General features: G+C 44.0%; 4 protein-coding genes across 5 annotated transcripts in view; 2 read left to right on the top strand and 2 right to left on the bottom strand.

Annotated features, from left to right (window-relative positions):
• The window catches only part of tgfb2 (transforming growth factor, beta 2), a 38,795-nt gene extending 35,993 nt beyond the window's left edge, over positions 1-2,802 (bottom strand). Inside the window, exons 1-2 of the mRNA XM_028424795.1 lie at positions 1,944-2,802; positions 1,395-1,752 (exon numbers count right to left, since the gene is read on the bottom strand). Of these exons, the coding sequence (XP_028280596.1) occupies positions 1,395-1,752; positions 1,944-1,955 (370 nt within the window). The 5' untranslated portion in view covers positions 1,956-2,802. The remainder of the gene's footprint in view (positions 1-1,394; positions 1,753-1,943) is intronic.
• A 1,455-nt stretch (positions 2,803-4,257) lies between these two features.
• On the bottom strand, positions 4,258-7,933 carry rrp15 (ribosomal RNA processing 15 homolog). Of its 2 annotated transcripts, none has more exons than XM_028425624.1 (5): positions 7,681-7,933; positions 6,695-7,008; positions 6,335-6,432; positions 6,067-6,256; positions 4,258-5,078 (listed from the first exon to the last, which is right to left on the bottom strand). In XM_028425624.1, exons 1-5 carry the CDS (start codon positions 7,712-7,714, stop codon positions 4,956-4,958), a joined length of 759 nt encoding a protein of 252 aa, XP_028281425.1. In that variant the 5' UTR covers positions 7,715-7,933; the 3' UTR covers positions 4,258-4,955. The 2 variants fall into 2 exon arrangements, with proteins under 2 accessions (XP_028281425.1, XP_028281426.1); XM_028425625.1 differs by having other exon boundaries at positions 6,695-7,005.
• An 869-nt stretch (positions 7,934-8,802) lies between these two features.
• LOC114448329 (uncharacterized) lies at positions 8,803-11,616 on the top strand. The gene is made up of 2 exons (XM_028425230.1): positions 8,803-8,931; positions 10,124-11,616. The coding sequence occupies exons 1-2, from the start codon at positions 8,919-8,921 to the stop codon at positions 11,614-11,616; spliced, it is 1,506 nt and encodes a 501-aa protein (XP_028281031.1). The 5' UTR covers positions 8,803-8,918.
• Positions 11,617-12,427: 811 nt separating this feature from the next.
• On the top strand, positions 12,428-15,371 carry LOC114448538 (alpha-N-acetylgalactosaminidase-like). The gene is made up of 9 exons (XM_028425544.1): positions 12,428-12,532; positions 12,840-12,995; positions 13,358-13,498; positions 13,597-13,808; positions 13,889-13,983; positions 14,114-14,275; positions 14,496-14,693; positions 14,819-14,959; positions 15,064-15,371. Exons 2-9 carry the CDS (start codon positions 12,841-12,843, stop codon positions 15,235-15,237), a joined length of 1,278 nt encoding a protein of 425 aa, XP_028281345.1. The 5' UTR covers positions 12,428-12,532; position 12,840; the 3' UTR covers positions 15,238-15,371.
• The last annotated feature ends 2,558 nt before the right edge of the window (positions 15,372-17,929 follow it).

Below are 17,929 nucleotides of genomic sequence, written 5' to 3'. Positions count from 1 at the left end.
GGATTTATGCCCCAACTTTTCTTAAAGCGGCCCGTCCGCTGGGTGATAGAACACTCCTGCATATTTTATCCACATACAGATAGCAGAGTGGTGTTTGCACATTAATCCCTGCCTGGTTCAGGATCATTTGAGATTAAAATGAGCTACAGAGGAGGTGCAATCAGAATCAAGAGTGATATAAGAATACAAAGTGATTGTATCCATCCACAAACTGCCCTCTCTGTCTCTTTGAAAAATGGAGGACACCATTATAACATTAACAACCAGGACAAACGTTGACTACACTACTCATTTTAGCATTTCATTTGTGATTTTACACCACTTTAGTTTCCACCAGACACCCCTCTGGCAGCACATTTTTAAAATGTGTTTATTGTTATGAATGTATGTATTTGAAGATTATATATGGTCTTTACCTAACCCTAAGTCTTGTTTTTAACAATCAACTAGTCTAAACCTGTAGATTTTAATGTCAAACTGTGAGTGGAAATAAAACTTCAATCAACTACTTGTTGCTTTTTTGTTCTATAACTGTCTGACATGAAGTCCGCTGATACAAGCCAAAGAAAGCTCAAAGAAATGATCTTCCCTGTCTGACCTGACCTCATCACCCTTCATCAGACCTTACAGATGCCTAATGGGCTGGACTGGGAACCAGAAACATGGAGGCCATCGCATATGGAGGCTGGCTTGATGATTCTTTCCACAGTACTGTGGCAGAAAGTATCCTACATGGACACATACGCACACTTAGCTGTGCAGGATGACACCGGTCTGCTGTCTGGCAGATTGTTTCATTTTCACCATGCTAATTCAACACAACTGAACTGTGAGGGGGAGGAGTTCATCCAGATCACAGGGCTAAAATTCATGAAGGGCCAAAAATAAATACATTCAAATCTGAGGGAACGCTGTCTTTTCTAACCACTCTAAAGGTCTCAGAAACTACTCACAATCCATATAAGCTGAAGGTTCAGTTTTTAAACTGCAATGGGAAGAAGGGCCAAAATACGTCTGCGGGTCCCTAACTGGGCAGCCCTGGTACAGATGCACTGGGTTTCCTCTTAAGCCACATGTATGATGGTGATTTTTCAGGAGTAATATCAACAGTCCACACCAAAGCTAAAAAACTTTTTTAAAAACTTATTCAGGCATTTCGAATGTCTGATGGGAGCCGTGCACTGTGTAGTGTCTCATGTGAGAAGCTGAGGACTGCTACTCCCCAACCCTCCTGCTCTCCTCCACACATCCAGCTGAGCATGATGGGAAGGATTTTCCAAAACAATCACAAACACACGTGACCACACACAAACGCAATTTGTGACTGTGTGTGTATTTAAGGCTGAGGAGGAGGGGGCGCAGACACACACACACACACACACACACACACTTACTCTCTGTGGGGTAGAAGGGCTGCATGTCGATCTTGTGCACCTCCTTGGCGTAGTACTCCTCCTCGCTCCGCTGCCGCTCACACGTCGCCGCCCGTTCGTTGGCCTTCTCCAGCAGCAGGTCCCGGGTGCTGTTGTAAATAGCGACGATGTCCTGGGACATCTCCTCGGGCTCGGGAAAGTCCTCCGGGGGTTTGCTGAGTTTCAGCTTGCTCAGGATTTGGCCCCGGATCGCCTCGATACGCTTCTTCTTGAACTGATCCATGTCCAAGGTGCTGCATGTAGACAGACTCAGAGCCACAGTGGCTAGATTCAAAGTGAGGAGCAGGCTGACCATAAACACGTTCATCTTCTCGAATCTCTGATAACAATAAATAATAAAAAAGAAAGAAAGAAAGAAAGAAAGCAGGAGGGCCGTTAAATGTCGTCAGACGGACGCATGTCGTGAGCAAAAACCCAAAGTGGAGAACATTTACGCGTGCGAGCCGAGAGGCCCCGAACACTCGTGATAAATCCGTGTGGTTCTGATTCTTCAGATTCTGTAAGGCGTACCTGAAAATCCATTCAACTGCCTCGGTACAAAAGGGGGATCCGTCATTCGGGGGGATAGCGTGGATCTACTAGTCCCGGCTGACGTGAGCGCACAAAGGTGCGACCGAGTCTTCCAGATGTGGACGCGGGGACACGGTTCTGCGATATATGGATAAAAAAAACAGGGGAGACCAAAAGTGAGGGGCTGTCGTCAGCGAGACGCGAAGCTCTGGAGTCTGTGGGACTAGTAAGCACACCTCCACCGCACCAGAGAGCCCAGCTCGCAGCTCCCCAACCGCACTTCACCCCCAACAGCAGCAGCAGCAGCAGCAGCGCGGGGTCCGAGGACAGAGTCCGTCAAACTTCAGCGTCCAGACACGCACGGCATCGCCTTTAGTCCTCCACACCGATAACAGCCTGTTCAGAAACCATCCACGCTCAGACGCCGTCCAGGCACAAGGTGCCAACTTTTCCCAAGTCCGGCTGCCGCCTTACAGCGAGATCAAGAATCCAAGTCCGGATCTCAGAGTGTAAAAGTCCTCCTTCAGGAGTAGGCCGCGTACCACATCAGGACGATTAAAAAACCAGCAACAGACAGGTCGTCACGGCTGCAGACCGCTTTTACGCGTCGCGCCTCAGCCCATCTAGTTCGGAAACGGTTCGTCTCTTACTGCTGCTGCGGAGTGAGCAGCTGCGGCTGCAGCAAACAGCTTCATACGGGTCTGAAGTCAGCGCGTGTTCCCCCCTCCGCCAGCTTCAAACCCAGTCTGTGGTCATCACTTTCCGGAGCAGGAGACCCCCCCCTCCAAATGTAGACTGCGAGACCGGACTGCTCGCTGTGCCCAACGGGATGGCGCCGTGAAGTTAGCTTCAGGTTGGATGATTAGCACACGTTCACACAGGTTCCAGAGGCGCCTGGCGTAGGAACCATCAATAAATCACCAATCACAAAACGTAAAAAATAAATAAATACATAAAATCACGTATATATTTTGGAAATTATTATTTTTTTATTCTAAAGGATATTGTGTGGATATTTCTATGAATAATTACACTGAATTGCAATTTCCCATAAAATTAAAATGTCTTATTTTGCTCTTTTGTTACTATAATTCAGTATAGGTGGACTCATTCGTCACATGACTATTAATAAATGTTGATTTTCTTCCGTTAAAACTTAATACTAAATTACATTTTCAAAAAAATACAATATAAGATAAGATAAGATATAAAAAACCCACAAGAATATAACATTCAAATTTTTTCCCATTGTAATGAAGAGAGAAATCCAATTTTTTTCATTTGAAAAAATAATATACTTGATGTTTTTAATTCCAACCCACAGAGGTGTGTCCTCTTTCACTCTAATATATCGGGACTAGAATTCAGCTTAGTTTGGAGTCTCTTGGTTTAATGACGTGGATATTTTTCCCCTTAAAACTTACACAAAATTGCAAAGTTTCATAGAAATATTAAAATATAAAAGAACCCCTTAAATCCAATTCAAACATTTATAGACTGCTTATTTTCTTTTAACCATTTTTGTAAAATCGAAAGGTGTGTTCAGGGAGCGCGGGTTCTTCGAACATTATTATTTTTGAGTTATTCAAATGGTAATTTATTGACGGTCCCTAAGTCAGACGCAGCTGAAGAGAGTTAAGGTCCATCAAACATCGAACTTAACACTTACTTCGCTGCAGTTGGAGTACCGGGTACAGCGCATTGGCCCACAGGGCTGGTGCTGTAGGGTCCTAAAGGAAGTCAAAGCGAAGCCTCGTTTATGAGTCGCTGCTTTTTGGATTTATTTTTCAGTCTAACTCACCGTTATCTCAGAGACCCGGACACAGGAAGACACTTAGTGTTCACACGGTTCTCTTGGTGTCTGTGTCATGTTTGGATCGTCTCATCTCCAGCTCTCCCTCTGACCATTTAAAACTTCAATCTTAACATTCTCAGGCAGCAGCAGCCACTTCTGATCCTTTGCACTGCTGCAAACCAGCTGGTGTCACTAAATGAACACACACAGAGACAACTGTGAGACAAGGCGATGCTGACCTCTGACATCACACAGACCTTCATACTGAGAGATTCTAGGCTTTAAACGAAGAGCTGGGTGCACGTTAGACATCATAACAGGACCTATAGAATGACTTTGTTTCAGTGCTTTTTGTGTCCTGGGTTTGTTTGGCACTTTATTTTGAGCTTTGCCCTTTCAAACACAGCATGTGGTCTCCATAAGCAGAACGAATCACATTCCATTTTATATTAAGACCAATATATCATCACATACAGGAATGGCTAATAACAGACAGAAGAAAGCGGCTCCAGACCTTCAAACACTAAACAAAGCTCAGAGGAGGCTGTGCTCACCAGGTTTATTTTAATATCAAGTCTGCAAAGACTAAAATATAAACACACTGATGTAACACACACACACACACAATACAGTCTAATGTGCATTATATTTTCCTGATATGACACTACACTGTAACAGCTGTAACACATCATCTTTACCGGCTTTAAAATGAACATTTTGCAGTAATTGCAAAGATTAAACACGAGTGCAGTACAGGAAGGACGTCTGTGGATCTTATCTTTCCTGAATAGTCTAAATTTTGCAGGTAATTGTTGATTAGTCCGTGGATGCTTAACACGATCCTTACAGCCTCTTTCAGACAGGACACACCAGCACCACTGCTGTGCTCTGGAGCCCATCAGTGGCTTCATGAGAACATAATACACTTGCTTTGTACTCCGCAAGTCCGTCAAACAGGGCGCAGTGTCCCTCACGGTGCATTGTGTCCCATCTAAAAGAGGCTCCACTCTTTATCTTTCAGCATGAATCTGAAAACGGTTTTAGAAAAATGACAGAAGGAAACAGGTAAACATGTCGAATCCACGCTCGGATGTCACACATGACTTTACTATGCATTGATTTTTTTTTATAGGCAGAGGCTGAGTTAGTTTCCTGTTCCTCAGACTGTCCTTGAAGGCATCACTGTCCCTTCAGTCAGCATGGCGAGTGACTCTGAATCACTCGCCTCCTCCCGCGCGCGTCCCCGCCTCCTCTGTGTCGCTGTCTTTGTCCCAGTCTTTCATGGTGGCTCCCATCATGAAGTCGTCTCTGAGGACGCTCCAAGCAGGCTTCTCTGCTGCCTGAACACACACAGAACACAACACACTGTAGCAAACGCACGCTTGTGTAGAAGCTAAGGTGATGTGGAAGACACAGTCAAATCCTTAAATATCCAAATGTTGGCTTCTGTGAATTCTAGCCACTTCCATGCACACACATACATTTATGGTGGTTCATAATTACTGGATCAAATGGCTGACAAGCCACTGCATGGCCAGGCCACATTAATCCATGACTAATCAAGCAGATAAAAGTCCTGAAGGTGGTTCTGAGTGTTGTTTGGTAGGTGTTCACTCTCTAGAACTCCGACAGGATGTCTAAAGAGGTGTCTATGCAAGTGAAGGAGCCCATCATTGGGCTGAAAAATGATGAAACTAGATGAACCTGTACCAGAGTGCTGGCAAAAGAAAAGTATGGAGAAGGAAGGGACCAGACTTCACTTCTTTATGGCATGGTCACGTATGTCTGCCAGAGGAACAGGGTCACTGCAGTTTATATGCTAGATAGTTAGAAGCATGTCAGAGAGAATCAAGGCACACAGACTAAACGGGGGCAATCCAGTCAATCTGGATACTGAAACCAGACACTGTCCCGTGAACCCGGAAGTATCACGTCGCTAGCCGGATTTGCATTCAGACCTGAGCCAGAAAAGCCAATCCGGCTAGATCCACCTCCGAGAGGTGGATAGAAATCAATCCGGATAGATCTGGATTCGCATTGTTTAAACGTAGAAAAAAAACTATCCAGATATAACCAGATTAGGCCCGAATGTGCCATTAGACAATATTTTATATCCTGACAACATTAACTCTGCTCTGTAACCCCCCCCCTCACACACACACACTCTGATTTAACCCCATGAGGACACACACATGACAACTTCACAGCAAGGGGAGTGAGTGTGTGCTTGTAATCTTAGGTAATACCTATATTAAAAAGCTCATACAGCTGATATTATTTTGTTTATTGTGAGGAAGCGATGCTCCCAAACAACATATGTGAACTTACAGATTCCTTTTCTGTCTTCACGGTGACTCTGCTGCCCTCGTCTGTCCTCCGCAGCACGTCGATGAAGTCCTTCTTGGAGACCGAAGAAAGAATCTTTGCCTTTTTCCTCTCCGAGCCGCCGACCTCCTTCACCTTTTCATTCACCGTCTTCTGGTGTTTCCTCATGGCGTTGAAGAGCTGGACCACCCCTCTGAGCAGAGCAGCACACGGAGAATCAGGAGCGATGCTGACGTTTCACATGTTACAGATGAGGTGTGAATATTTTTACCTGGTAGCTATTCTCTGTAAAGCTCTTTCAGCCTCGCGGTCCTTCACCACGTCAGGCTTCTCTCTGAACATCATCTCCCACGCTCGCTTCTTGTCGACCTGCCGGACACACTTCCATTAATTTTTGCCTTTTTACTGTCTACCCAACATTATTACATGTTTTCATCATCAACACACATCACACTGAATTATGGGACATGCTATATAATCATAGCCTCGGCCCCCAGTGACAGGAGAGCACATCTGCAGAGCAGCTGCTGAACACTTAAGTGCTTTAGCAGCTCACATAGAGAGTTTCCCGTTTCCTGCAGCATTTAACGTGATTATCATCTGTGATGTAAAAACATGAAAGGTACTTTACTTGTGTCTTCCTCTCCAGCTGCTCCTGTCTGTCTTTCTCCTTTATCTTTTTCAGCTCTTTGTTGTTTGTCAGCAGGCTGCTCTTGCTCTCCGAGGTCTTCTTCCCCAGGATCTTTGCCATGGCTTCAGCCCACCCGGCGTTGGCATTGGCTTCACCCGTCTCTTCATCCTTTCCTCCATCATCGTCCTCCTCTTCATTCTCTCCATCACTCCCAATGTCAGCATCGTCTCCATCACTTCCTCCACCATCATCACTGTTTTCTTCTAAATCACTCTGCTCACTGTTGTCCTCAAACGGAGCGACGACATCATCTTCTAACGCACAGAAAGGAACACACATGAGTAAATTCACCTGGAAACTGACTTTTCACAAAATGACTATATGATTTACAACTAAACAACTATAACTATACAACCAAAGTGTATATATATATATATATATATATATATATATGCTTATATAGGCCAATAAAACTATAGATCAGAGGTTATTTTAGCCAATATACACACATCACTTAAACAAAAGATACTTAACTAAATAACAAGGGGGAGCTTTAAATTGAACTATTACCCATTTATATAACTTACTATCATTTATTTTTACACTTCAGGAAAATCAACACATTTTGACACAGAAAACAGCTTCAGCTTTAAATTGTAGCAAAACAATAATAATGCATTTTACCTTTTTGAATTACTAATGTAATAGCGATTAACTGTTAATGCCCGGTCCGTTTATTATTACACAACACTAAGGTAAAGTCAGTGTGTGTTTCTCACAGTAAGCGACAGACATTCAGGAGGTTGAAGCGCCGCATCTGGACTTGTAGCGTGTTCCTGGAAGTCCAGACGCTTCGACCTCCTGAGTGAGAAAGACCTGGGTGACTGAGAATCTTCATCGACAGACCGACACTGTGTCGTGTTTTAAAGCTGCAGCAAACACCACATTGAATTTACAGCGTGTGTGTGGCAGAAAAACACACTCACCAGACTGCTGCACGTGTGTTTTCACCAGAGCCATCGTGGAGTCCTCCTAAAAGGTTCCGTAGAGCACCACGAACAAACAGGGAAAGTTCCGTTTTCTCTGTTTTAATGTTTTACTATTTAAAAGCGGATCCAAACCAACCAACGCTCGGTGAGAGTGTTTTATTACCTCCGACTCCTGGATAAACCTTCTAACTCTCTAGCTAACCAGTGGTCTCACCGGTACAGCGCCTATTTGTGTCCGGCCTGGAGGGAACTCCACACAACGACAAAGGTTCCGTCGTCTATGTTCCGCTTCTCTTTTTTTAATGGCGGCTGGAATTCGGCTTTAATGCGCATTACTGCCACCTTGTGGAATAAAGTGTCGGGCAGGAAGGCTAATACTAACGTTTTTATTTACAATAAATACTATATAAACCTGAAAATAACCCAAAAGCATTTAAATCTCAGACTATCTTGTTATACTGAACACACTAAAAATATTTAAAACAGATTCAAACAATTACCTGTAGCATGTATATTCATGATCATCATGTTAATGTACCATTCAGGCCAGCATAACCAAACGTTACTCCTGATACCCTGATATAATTAATCTTTATAGATATCTTCCTTCACTTCTTCTGACTTACTTAAAGCCTACTTTTAACTCACAGAGGCACCTCTATAGGGTCTCCAGGAAAAATTCAAAGTGGGCCCCCTTAAACCAGTGTCCATCAATATTATGTTACACATAATCATACACCAGCATCTGCTACTTTCTTTGACCAAAAGGACCTGGAAGCCATGTGAATTTTACCTGCTATATTAATCCGTAATCACAATGTCTTGCCAACTTTTCTTAACAGCTTTCCTGTGTATACCATACATCTTTATCACTATCCCTTTAATTTGACTCCACAGTTGATATTTCTATTGTTCTGTCATATTTGGTTCCACATTGTTCTTCTTCATCATCTCTTCCAGTGACAAAAAGGCCTGAAACTATGGAGTAGAAGTTAGAAGTTAGAAGTAAATGCTGGTGATAAATGATGACACATGAGGCACCAATGTTCTGCAGAGATCCAGGAGATTAGGACAGGATCTGCAGGAGGGAGGATACAGAGAGGACAAACCTGCACAGGGTGTGTCCTGTCCTGTCATATAAACAGAAGAACAGTGTCAGTGCACACAGGGTGCTGTCAGGAGGAGACGGGTCCACAGAGGAAGATTCTTCAGGGTCCGACACATCTTAGGACAACATGATTAAACCTGGTAAAGACATTTTACAAACATCTGTGTGTTCTTGTTCCTAATAGAAAATGTGTGAATTTAAAAAATGTTTATGTAATTATTATACTTGATAAGTAGCATGTTGTCCTTCTCTCACTGTAGGGGTGAGCTAACTTTCTGTTTATTGCTCCAGTTAGATTTTAATGTCATTGAAGGTTACATGCAGAGTGTGAACAGATAGCAAAGGAGGCAGCGTGGAGTCTCAGCAGGTTAAACCTGAACGACCAGTCTGCTGAGAGGGTTCACCACGCATTACATGTGACTCCTCCACATGTCAACAGAAAGTCCGTTTGAATGAAAGCACAGGATATCTCTCATCTTTCACTGATTGTTCTGTCATTTCAGGTATTATTTCACATTATCAGTGTCACGACGCCAAGTAGAAATGTGAGCAAAGGAATGAACAGTACTGATAAACAATCACTGCATTCTTGACCTTATACTAGCCTCAGCTATACCAATTTGATGCACTTTATATTTGTCTAAATGTAATTACATCCAAATATTACAACTAAAATTATGTATCTAAAATCAAGAACTCCAGTTTCCAGGAGACCCCAAAAAAAGTGGCGGACCTGGCCAGATGATGCTTGCATTTTGATGTTCGAACCCTGCTGCTAAAATTGAAGTTTATTTTAAGATCTTGGTAGAAGTTTAGCTTATTATTCAGAATCAGAATCAGAATCAGAATCATGTTTATTGCCATGTAAGTGAAGGGGGTTCACATTACTAGGAATTTGCCTTAGTGATTGGTGCATACAAAGAACATATAATAATTAACATGCAATAAGATAAAAACTAAGATAAAATTAAGTAAATAAACTACAGTAAGGCTAAATTTACATGACAGACATGGCGTAACAGACATACAATGAACAGAACATAAAATACTGTGCAGATGAAATGGTAAACATAGACTCTTATATGATCGAATGGAACAGTGTAATAATGTAATAATGTAACAGGTACCACATGGATCAGTGAGGTGGTACTCGTGTGCAAGTAGTGCAAGATGGAGTAAAATTCAGCCTGCCTCTTAAAATAATCTGATATTCTTTGGGAGTCCTAAAATGACTGTCACTGTCAGAGTGACTGTGACACAAATATGCAAAATAAAGAGATAACTGATGATGAAGTATGTTGTGTAAATGTTATAATTTCTGTCATGTTTCAGGATCTCTGAGCACTGTGAAGGAGGCTGTAGTGGGGTTTGCTCTGGGAGCGCTGGGAGGCTGCATACTGGGAGCCACAGAGGATCCAGTGGACAACATCCTGTCAGTGATGACAGCCGCTGCGCCACTAAAACCCGTGATGGAGGAAGTCAGGACAGTGGGCCCGCTGGGACTGGGGACCCTCATCGGAGCCGCGGCGCTGACGACGGCGATGACGTCTGTCATGGCCGGAGTGATTCTGGCAGCAGTGGTGGCGTCAGTGTTCGTGGCCATGAGGAGCTGCGGGGCCTCCTACACGCCCTCCCTCAGCTTGTGGGCCGTGGCAGCATTTGCAGGTGCTTTTGGGACCACGCTGAGCGGAGCCACATTCGGGCATCTGATTGAATGGATTGTGAACCGTTATGGCATGGTGGGCCTTCTGTGGTCTCTGAGCATGTTCACCGTGCTCAAACCACCGCTGCGCTTTCTGTTCCAGGTCCTTTGGAAGCAGGGAGAGGCCTGCTGCGCTCTGGGATCTGTGTGGGCCGAAGAGACTAAAAACATAGAGATCTCAGAGATGCAGCAGAGACAGAGGGTGGCTGTGCAGATCGAGCAGAGGATCATGACCCTGGAGAAGGGAGGCAGTGCTGGAGGGACGGAGGACCGAACAAAGTGGGCCGCTGAGCAAAGGGAGAGGGAGGCGATAGAGAGGAAGAAGATGGAGAGGGAGGAAGCAGAGATGTCACAGAGAAGCATCCAAGACTGGATCAACACTGTTGTGACCAAACATGTGGACTTCCTGGCTTTCTCAGGGATACCAATGACGGTTGTTGCCTTGGTAACGTCAGGGTTTGGGTTGTTTGGCTATGGATCACACCAGGCGGCCTTGTTTGTGCATCTGGCTTTAGTTGCAATCATAGCTTATCTCCTTCTGAAATCCTCTGACTTTAAGTATTGGATGCTGGTGGGATGCATGGGAATGATCGCAACGTTTGTCATCGCCATGCTCACCCTGCACGCCGGACAGGAGGCCCTGACCTCTGCCATGAAGATGAGGGCGGCAGGACATGTCCAGTCCAAAGAGAACATCAGCACTCACATGACCCAGCAGTCCTCCCTGGAAGCCTTGAACGCCGCTTTCTTCGTGGCAAAGCTGTGTCAGCTCGGTTTGGGGGCGACAGTGGGAGGGGCGCTGGTGAGGCGGGCGGCCGGGGAGGTGAACGTCATAGCGGCGGCGGCTCTGATGGCAGGAGGGTTGCTGGCCGGGGTGGAGGTGTTATCAGCAGTTCTAGGAGGAGGAGGGCAGGCGGGGGCGCTGTTAGGGGTTGTTGGAGCAGCAGGGATGTGTGTGGGCGCGGTGGCAGCTACAGCTGGAAGGTGGTCCTCGTGGCCCGGAACTGTGGGAACAGTGGGAGGGCTGGTTATCGGAGCATTAGTGATGGGAAAGTGGCATCTTGTCAACATTGGGCTGCAGGTGCCCATGGCCTATGTCTTTGCAATGACCAATCCATTTTAAACTGTAACTGTAACTGTGACTGTAACTGTAACACTACCTGGCTGTTTTCCTGATCAATTTTTGTAAAAACTATTAAAAAACATCAGTGTTACACTGCATGCCATGTCCCTTTATTATTATGAAAACACACACTCAAGATATCTAAAACCAATTTTTAAAAAAGGAATACATGTTGATTATTATAATTTAATGAATTTATTTAAAGCCCTTTCTCAAGCTGTATCCATAAGATTAAATTCCAAAAACTAAAAAGTTCTGTAAATGGCCACTTGAGGGCTTCAAAGCTCCAAAAAAATAAATCAGTCAAATCAGTAAAAATGCCCAACTTTACATCAACAACTGTCATTAAAATGTTCATTCCTTTCTGATGGTTTCAGTCAGAATGAAGGTGAAATCAATTCAAATCAAGTTATCTATAATTAAATGTATGTTGGAATGTGCACAGAGAGGACGGCGCACATTCCTCCTGCTCATCTGATCGACATCGGTATGATCCACGAACTTGTGACTGACACGTGACGAATGCTCACACAGGTGTTCTGAATTCACCTTCAACACTGTGTGTCTTGTCAGCTGCACAGTGGACATTTACAGCAGGTAAATTCGGAGGCAAAGCTGTTTCTATGTTTAAACAGCACAGATCCTTTAAAATCCCTGAGAATCTTATAGATTATTTATTTACATTATCAATGTTTGATTATGCATAGGCTATACTCTTTATAATGTGCTGTGGTGAGCACCTGCCTGACACCTATATCCTGCTTCTGTTTTTCCTGTTTTATCATGTGATGCCTGGTCACATGACAATCATCTGACCTAACCAGGAAGAGTTTGCATTGTTTAGTTCAGGGCAAATTCCAGGAAGTGCAGAAGCCTGTGATAAGCCTGTGTGAACGCTGTAGCTGCAGGTTAACAGGTGAGGAGGATTTTAACTGTTTGTGGTCGAGTATTTCTGTCATAAAACACGATTTTTTTTGAGTGTATGTGTAGAGGTGGCATCTCCACTCACACATTTGTCTGCTGGTCATGTTGTGTGTAGCAGAAGCTTCTGTTAAATCAGTCAGGCTGTAATCAGTGATCGAGTAATGACAGCTGTTGAAGTGTTTTAAACACTCTTTAAACACACTACACAACGATATTAGATGTCCTACAAAACAAGAATAGTTAAACAGCCACTGAATTAAACTTCAGTAAGGGTTAAATTATTTTGTGTTTATCTGTAGAATGAGACTCATAGCAGGAACACACCTCTTTGCCCTGATCTCACTGACTGCGGCCCTGGACAATGGATTGCTGAGAACTCCACCTATGGGCTGGATGGCCTGGGAGCGCTTTCGCTGTGATATTGATTGTCATGACGATCCACAGAACTGCATCAGGTAGGAATAACCGGTGGACTTTGGACGACATTGTTTGTGTTTGTCCCAGCGGTAGAAGTCAACGCCCGGTCCTATCAGCTCCTTAGCCTGTGTAGAGATCCAGACCGATACTTATTAGTAGACCTAATGGCCATAGTCTCATTGTCTCATTGACAGATGACAAAATCCATAAACAGACCAATGTTTGTGGTCATCAAGTGCCCTTAATTAAACTCACGCAAGCACAGTGTTTAAGTGCTTGTACTTTACTCCAGTATTTCCTCTTCTTGGTTCTTTAAACTTTCACTTTGCTACATGGATGTCTAAGGCTGAGACACTTTGTTGTGACACAGACACTTTTTCCCACTTGCGTCTGCCCACAGTGAGGATTTATTCAGAGACATGGCCGACAGGCTGGTCGAGGATGGCTGGAAGGAGCTGGGCTATGAGTATGTGATGATAGATGACTGCTGGATGTCGAAGCTGAGGGATGAACAAGGAAGGCTGCAACCTGAACCTTCTAGGTGGGTCTAGTTCCTCCAGAAAATACATATTATTTAAAGTTGTGTGAAGGTTTTGTCTGTGTCCTGTTGAAGAACCAGCTGCACTTACTTTTCTTCAGGTTCCCAGGGGGCATTGCCAAACTGGCGAGGTACATCCATGACCGTGGACTGAAGCTGGGCATTTATGCAGACATGGGCACGCACACATGCATGGGACTCCCTGGCACCACACTGGACAAAATTGAGATTGATGCTCAGACCTTTGCTAGCTGGGGGGTGGACTATCTGAAATTTGACGGCTGTTACTCAAATCCACTAGAACAAATGTTGGGTAAGAGCTTCTACTGACCTACAGAGCATAAAAACTGGGAATTTTTTAGCTACAGTGAGCGCTTCTCTTGTATCACACAGGTTACCCTCTGATGTCTTTGGCTTTGAACGCTACAGGCAGACCGATTGCGTACTCCTGTAGCTGGCCTGTCTACGTCGGAGGACTCCCACCTGTTGTGAGTGTCGCTTAGGTTACTGAGACCAAACCCAGAATAGATTTTAACACTGAAAGTAGAGGTGCACTGAAGCTGTTCAGAACTGCTCCTACACAGCTGATGATATTCCACCACATTTGTTTAATTCCAGGTGAACTACACCCTGATGGGGAATATTTGTAACCTTTGGAGGAATTACTTTGACATCCAGGACTCATGGGACAGTCTTCAAGGCATCGTTGACTGGTTCTTCAACAACCAGGATGATCTGCAGCCAGCTGCTGGGCCTGGGCAGTGGAATGACCCTGACATGGTGCAGTGTTACTCTCATGGTTTCTGAAGACATCCTTTACTTTGGTGGGCTCAGGTGGTGTGATAAGACAAGAGTTAGAGTCTGTGAGCATAGCTAGTCCTTCAGATAGGATGCTTGTTGGTACTTTATGTCCTCATTGTTCCATGTTTGCACTCATTTTGCACATACCAGCATTTTGAAGTGTTTCTCAGCTCCGCCTTCTCTTTACCTCCTCCCGCAGCTCATCATTGGAAACTTCGGTCTTAGTCTAGAGCAGAGTCGCTCTCAAATGGCTCTGTGGGCGATAATGGCGTCCCCTCTCATCATGTCCAATGACCTTCGAAACCTTGACAACGGTGCACGGGCCATCCTGCAGAACAAAGTGGCCATTGCTATCAACCAGGATCCCCTGGGTATCCAGGGCCGACGCCTGCTGCAGGTCATCATCATCATCATATTATTATCATTACTGGGACATAATTTTGCACAGTTAGCAAACAAAGTTGTGCGGTTTTACATTTTCATTTATCATTTTTTGTGTGATGTGTGTCTGTTTTTACACAGGAGAAGAGTCGCATTGAAGTATACTGGAGGCCTCTGGCTAATTCAGCCAGTGCTTTAGTGTTCCTGAGCCGGCGGAGTGACATGCCCTACCTCTACCACACCTCTCTGGCTAAGCTCAACTACAATCCTGGAAACTACGGGGTGTGTACGCCTCCTTCTCCTCGGTCATTCTAAATCCTGAGTTACATGATGGATCCACACACGGCAGCCACATGTTGATTTTTTTTTTGTCGTCTTTCTTTCAGGTCTATGACGTGTTTACTGGCTCGACGGTGACCGGTTTGAACACCACCACACTGTTTACAATCTCTATCAATCCCTCAGGTGTTGTCATGTGGTACATCTTACCAGAACACTCCAAGAAAACACACACACACCATCATCTGCACAAGACAGCCTCACACTTTACTTTCCTCTGAGCTAAACTGGGAAACCTACGGTATATGACCTTGATGTAAATTTACAATGATCTATGTTTTTATGAAACCAAATACATTGTTATGTTTTTTTAATTGTATAGGTGTAAAAAATAAAAATAAAACTTTCAATTGTTGTCATTGTGTGTGTGTTTTTTTATTTAAGTTAAGGGCACATTTTTAAGTGATCAATGTTTAATATAAGAATGAAAATTGGAATTAGAAATGTATCAAACTGGGAATTATGATCATTATCTTCCTGTTTTGCTTTGGCTTAATTTATGTAGTACTTAAGGAATTTTCACCTTTTTTAGTAGTATCAAGTGAAAGTACTAAGCTTAAAAGCAAGGTGGAGCAAAAGGTGGAGGGAAATTTAGATTACTTCAAAAATAATCAGTTATGTTTTTACATTTGACAATATTTCCTTCCTATGTGTGACTGCAGGGTTTAAATGGTTTTATTTAGCTTGTGCATTAGCTTCACCTTAGAAGTACAGCTGGTTAGCTTCTATGCTGCTTCCTGCAGAGGGCAGCAAAGTCCAACAACACTAGCTTGATCACACTTCTCTTAGTTTGTTTGTTCCACATCTTAAACACATGAGCACAGACAGACTTCACACTGCTGCTGTAGTGTAAAGTAATCTATGTGAGCTGCACAGAGTTGGCGTGCTCTCCTCTTTGTTGTCTTGATGTGTTTCTCTCTCTCTCTCTGAACAGCAGCGTATGATGTGTGTGGGATTTATTTGTATTTTTTTTTAAAGCTTGATAGCAGATCTGTGATCATCATGTTAGACCCTCTCTTTTGTCCCTCTTCCTCTCTCTCTCCCTGTGGATCCAGCTGAGTGGCAGATCATTACAATTTCAAAACCATTTGCCAGATCATTACCAGCTAATCCCGTGTTTGGTCTGATGAGTCACGCGCCTCATTTGCCACGGCGCGAGGCAGCTTGGGGCCCTTTCACAAACACTGGCCGAGGATCACCGGCCTGCACTGTGGGGCCAGCAGACTGCAGGGGTTTGGGTGTTCCTGAGGAACAATCAGAGATCTCAGCAGAGAGGAAATTAGAGGCCAGAATGTTACAATTAAATTGAGACAAGATTTTCAATTATTTAGCCATAATTGTCATTATGAAATGTTAAACTTAGTCTTCAGTGGTCCTCTCACTCTGGATAATGAAAGCAGCCGACAATTAAACATTTTATTTTATATATATTTGAAATATTTTTCTAATATTGAGAACTTAGGTGTTTACAAAAATTATCAGATGAGATTATTTCCACATTTTTCTCCCCATTTGTGATGTGGTGTAGTTTTGTTACTAACCTTAAGGTAGCAGTGTTGTTTCACTGTTACAAAGAGACACAACCAGACACGGTATACGCTTAACAGAGCCAACTACAGTCAGCTAATCCGCCTCGACACTGCCGTCTCTAAAACAGTATAAAATTATTTCCTGTGAAAATTCTCACATATGTGATCTCACAAACACACACCGGTCTCCAGATGGTTCGTTCCACAGAAGGTTGCCCCAACAAACTGTTTGGAAAGAACGGACACTATCAAAAGAAAACTTGGGAGCTGAGAACAGTCAGTCAGCACATATCATGAACCAATTAAAGCAAACAATCACAGAAATGTCCAGAACTTCCAGTGCTGCTTCAATTCAAATCTCGTTGCAAGGCGCTTTGCTATGATGATGAAGAACACAAGAAGAAGTCCAAACAACACAAAATACTTAAAGAGGGCATGCAACAGAAACAAACAAACACAGGCGAAGCAGGTGGACTAAATGGGTGGGGGTAACGAGACACAGGTGGAAACAATAAGGGTGGGGCAGCCAGTTAGAGGGAAGGGAAAGACACAAGGACAGGAAGTAAGAGGAGGCCACCCTGAGAGAGCGTAGCTGACCATTCTGCCTCAGTCGCGGCAGACAGTAAAACTCTACTGGGACTTGTGAGGATGGAGTCGACTTTAAGTCCTATATTCTTTATCATTTAAGTAAGTCTGATAACTGTATGATTTGAACAGGGTGTGTGTAGGCGGTGCAGAGAGAGAGGGAAAAGTAGCAGGGCGAGGACAAGTCCCTGGGGGACAACAGTTCTAAACGTCTCTACACCAAAGGTGACTTTTCCCAGCTGCACCTGCTGCTCCCTGTCTGTCCGGATGCTGCGGGTGTACTATATAGTAGAGAAAATAAAGAGGCTTCAGCCAGCAACAACTGTTATTTTCACATCTTCCCATCTGTGCCAGGACTGCACATCACAGTTGTGAAGACGGGCAGCATGGAAACCATTTGGTCCTTACCAAAGTCAACCCATTAGACCTTAATGTCCATCTGCTCCTTCCCCTCTGTTTAGACCCTTTTATTTTTGCCAGTGTCTTCGTGTATTGTGTTTTGCCAGATTCACACAGGCTGGCAGACACACACACACACTGTATGTGTGGAACGCCGGCCTGTGTTTGCCTCACTGGGTCAGATGTCCAGACAGCTCGTGATGCCACAGAACAGAGAGTATCCATGGCAACGCACAAGGCTGAGCTGGGTAGATCAACAAATAGCTTGGGCAACTATTGTGGTAGACTTTCTACTCGTGTACGCCTCATGGTTAGATTATGTCAGGCCGATTGCTGAAATTGGCGTTCTGGCAATTTGGCTATGTTGTTTTCAGAGTTAAATTTAAATAAAATCACACCT

Source organism: Parambassis ranga, chromosome 16, assembly GCF_900634625.1.
Source record: "Parambassis ranga chromosome 16, fParRan2.1, whole genome shotgun sequence".
NCBI lineage: Eukaryota > Metazoa > Chordata > Actinopteri > Ambassidae > Parambassis > Parambassis ranga.
Note: the sequence above shows the minus strand (reverse complement) of the source record. Positions and strands in the feature narration are given on the sequence as shown.

Excerpts from the sequence above, each read along its gene's own strand:
- rrp15 (XM_028425624.1), bottom strand. The coding sequence starts at position 7,714 with ATGGCTCTGGTGAAAACACACGTGCAGCAGTCTG. Across the intron at positions 6,433-6,694 it reads AGCTGGAGAGGAAGACACAA|GTCGACAAGAAGCGAGCGTG; the intron begins GTAAAGTACCTT and ends TGTGTCCGGCAG. Across the intron at positions 5,079-6,066 it reads TGAAGACAGAAAAGGAATCT|GCAGCAGAGAAGCCTGCTTG; the intron begins GTAAGTTCACAT and ends GTGTGTGTTCAG.
- LOC114448538 (XM_028425544.1), top strand. The coding sequence starts at position 12,841 with ATGAGACTCATAGCAGGAACACACCTCTTTGCCCTGATCTCACTGACT. Across the intron at positions 13,809-13,888 it reads TCCACTAGAACAAATGTTGG|GTTACCCTCTGATGTCTTTG; the intron begins GTAAGAGCTTCT and ends TGTATCACACAG. Across the intron at positions 13,984-14,113 it reads TCGGAGGACTCCCACCTGTT|GTGAACTACACCCTGATGGG; the intron begins GTGAGTGTCGCT and ends GTTTAATTCCAG.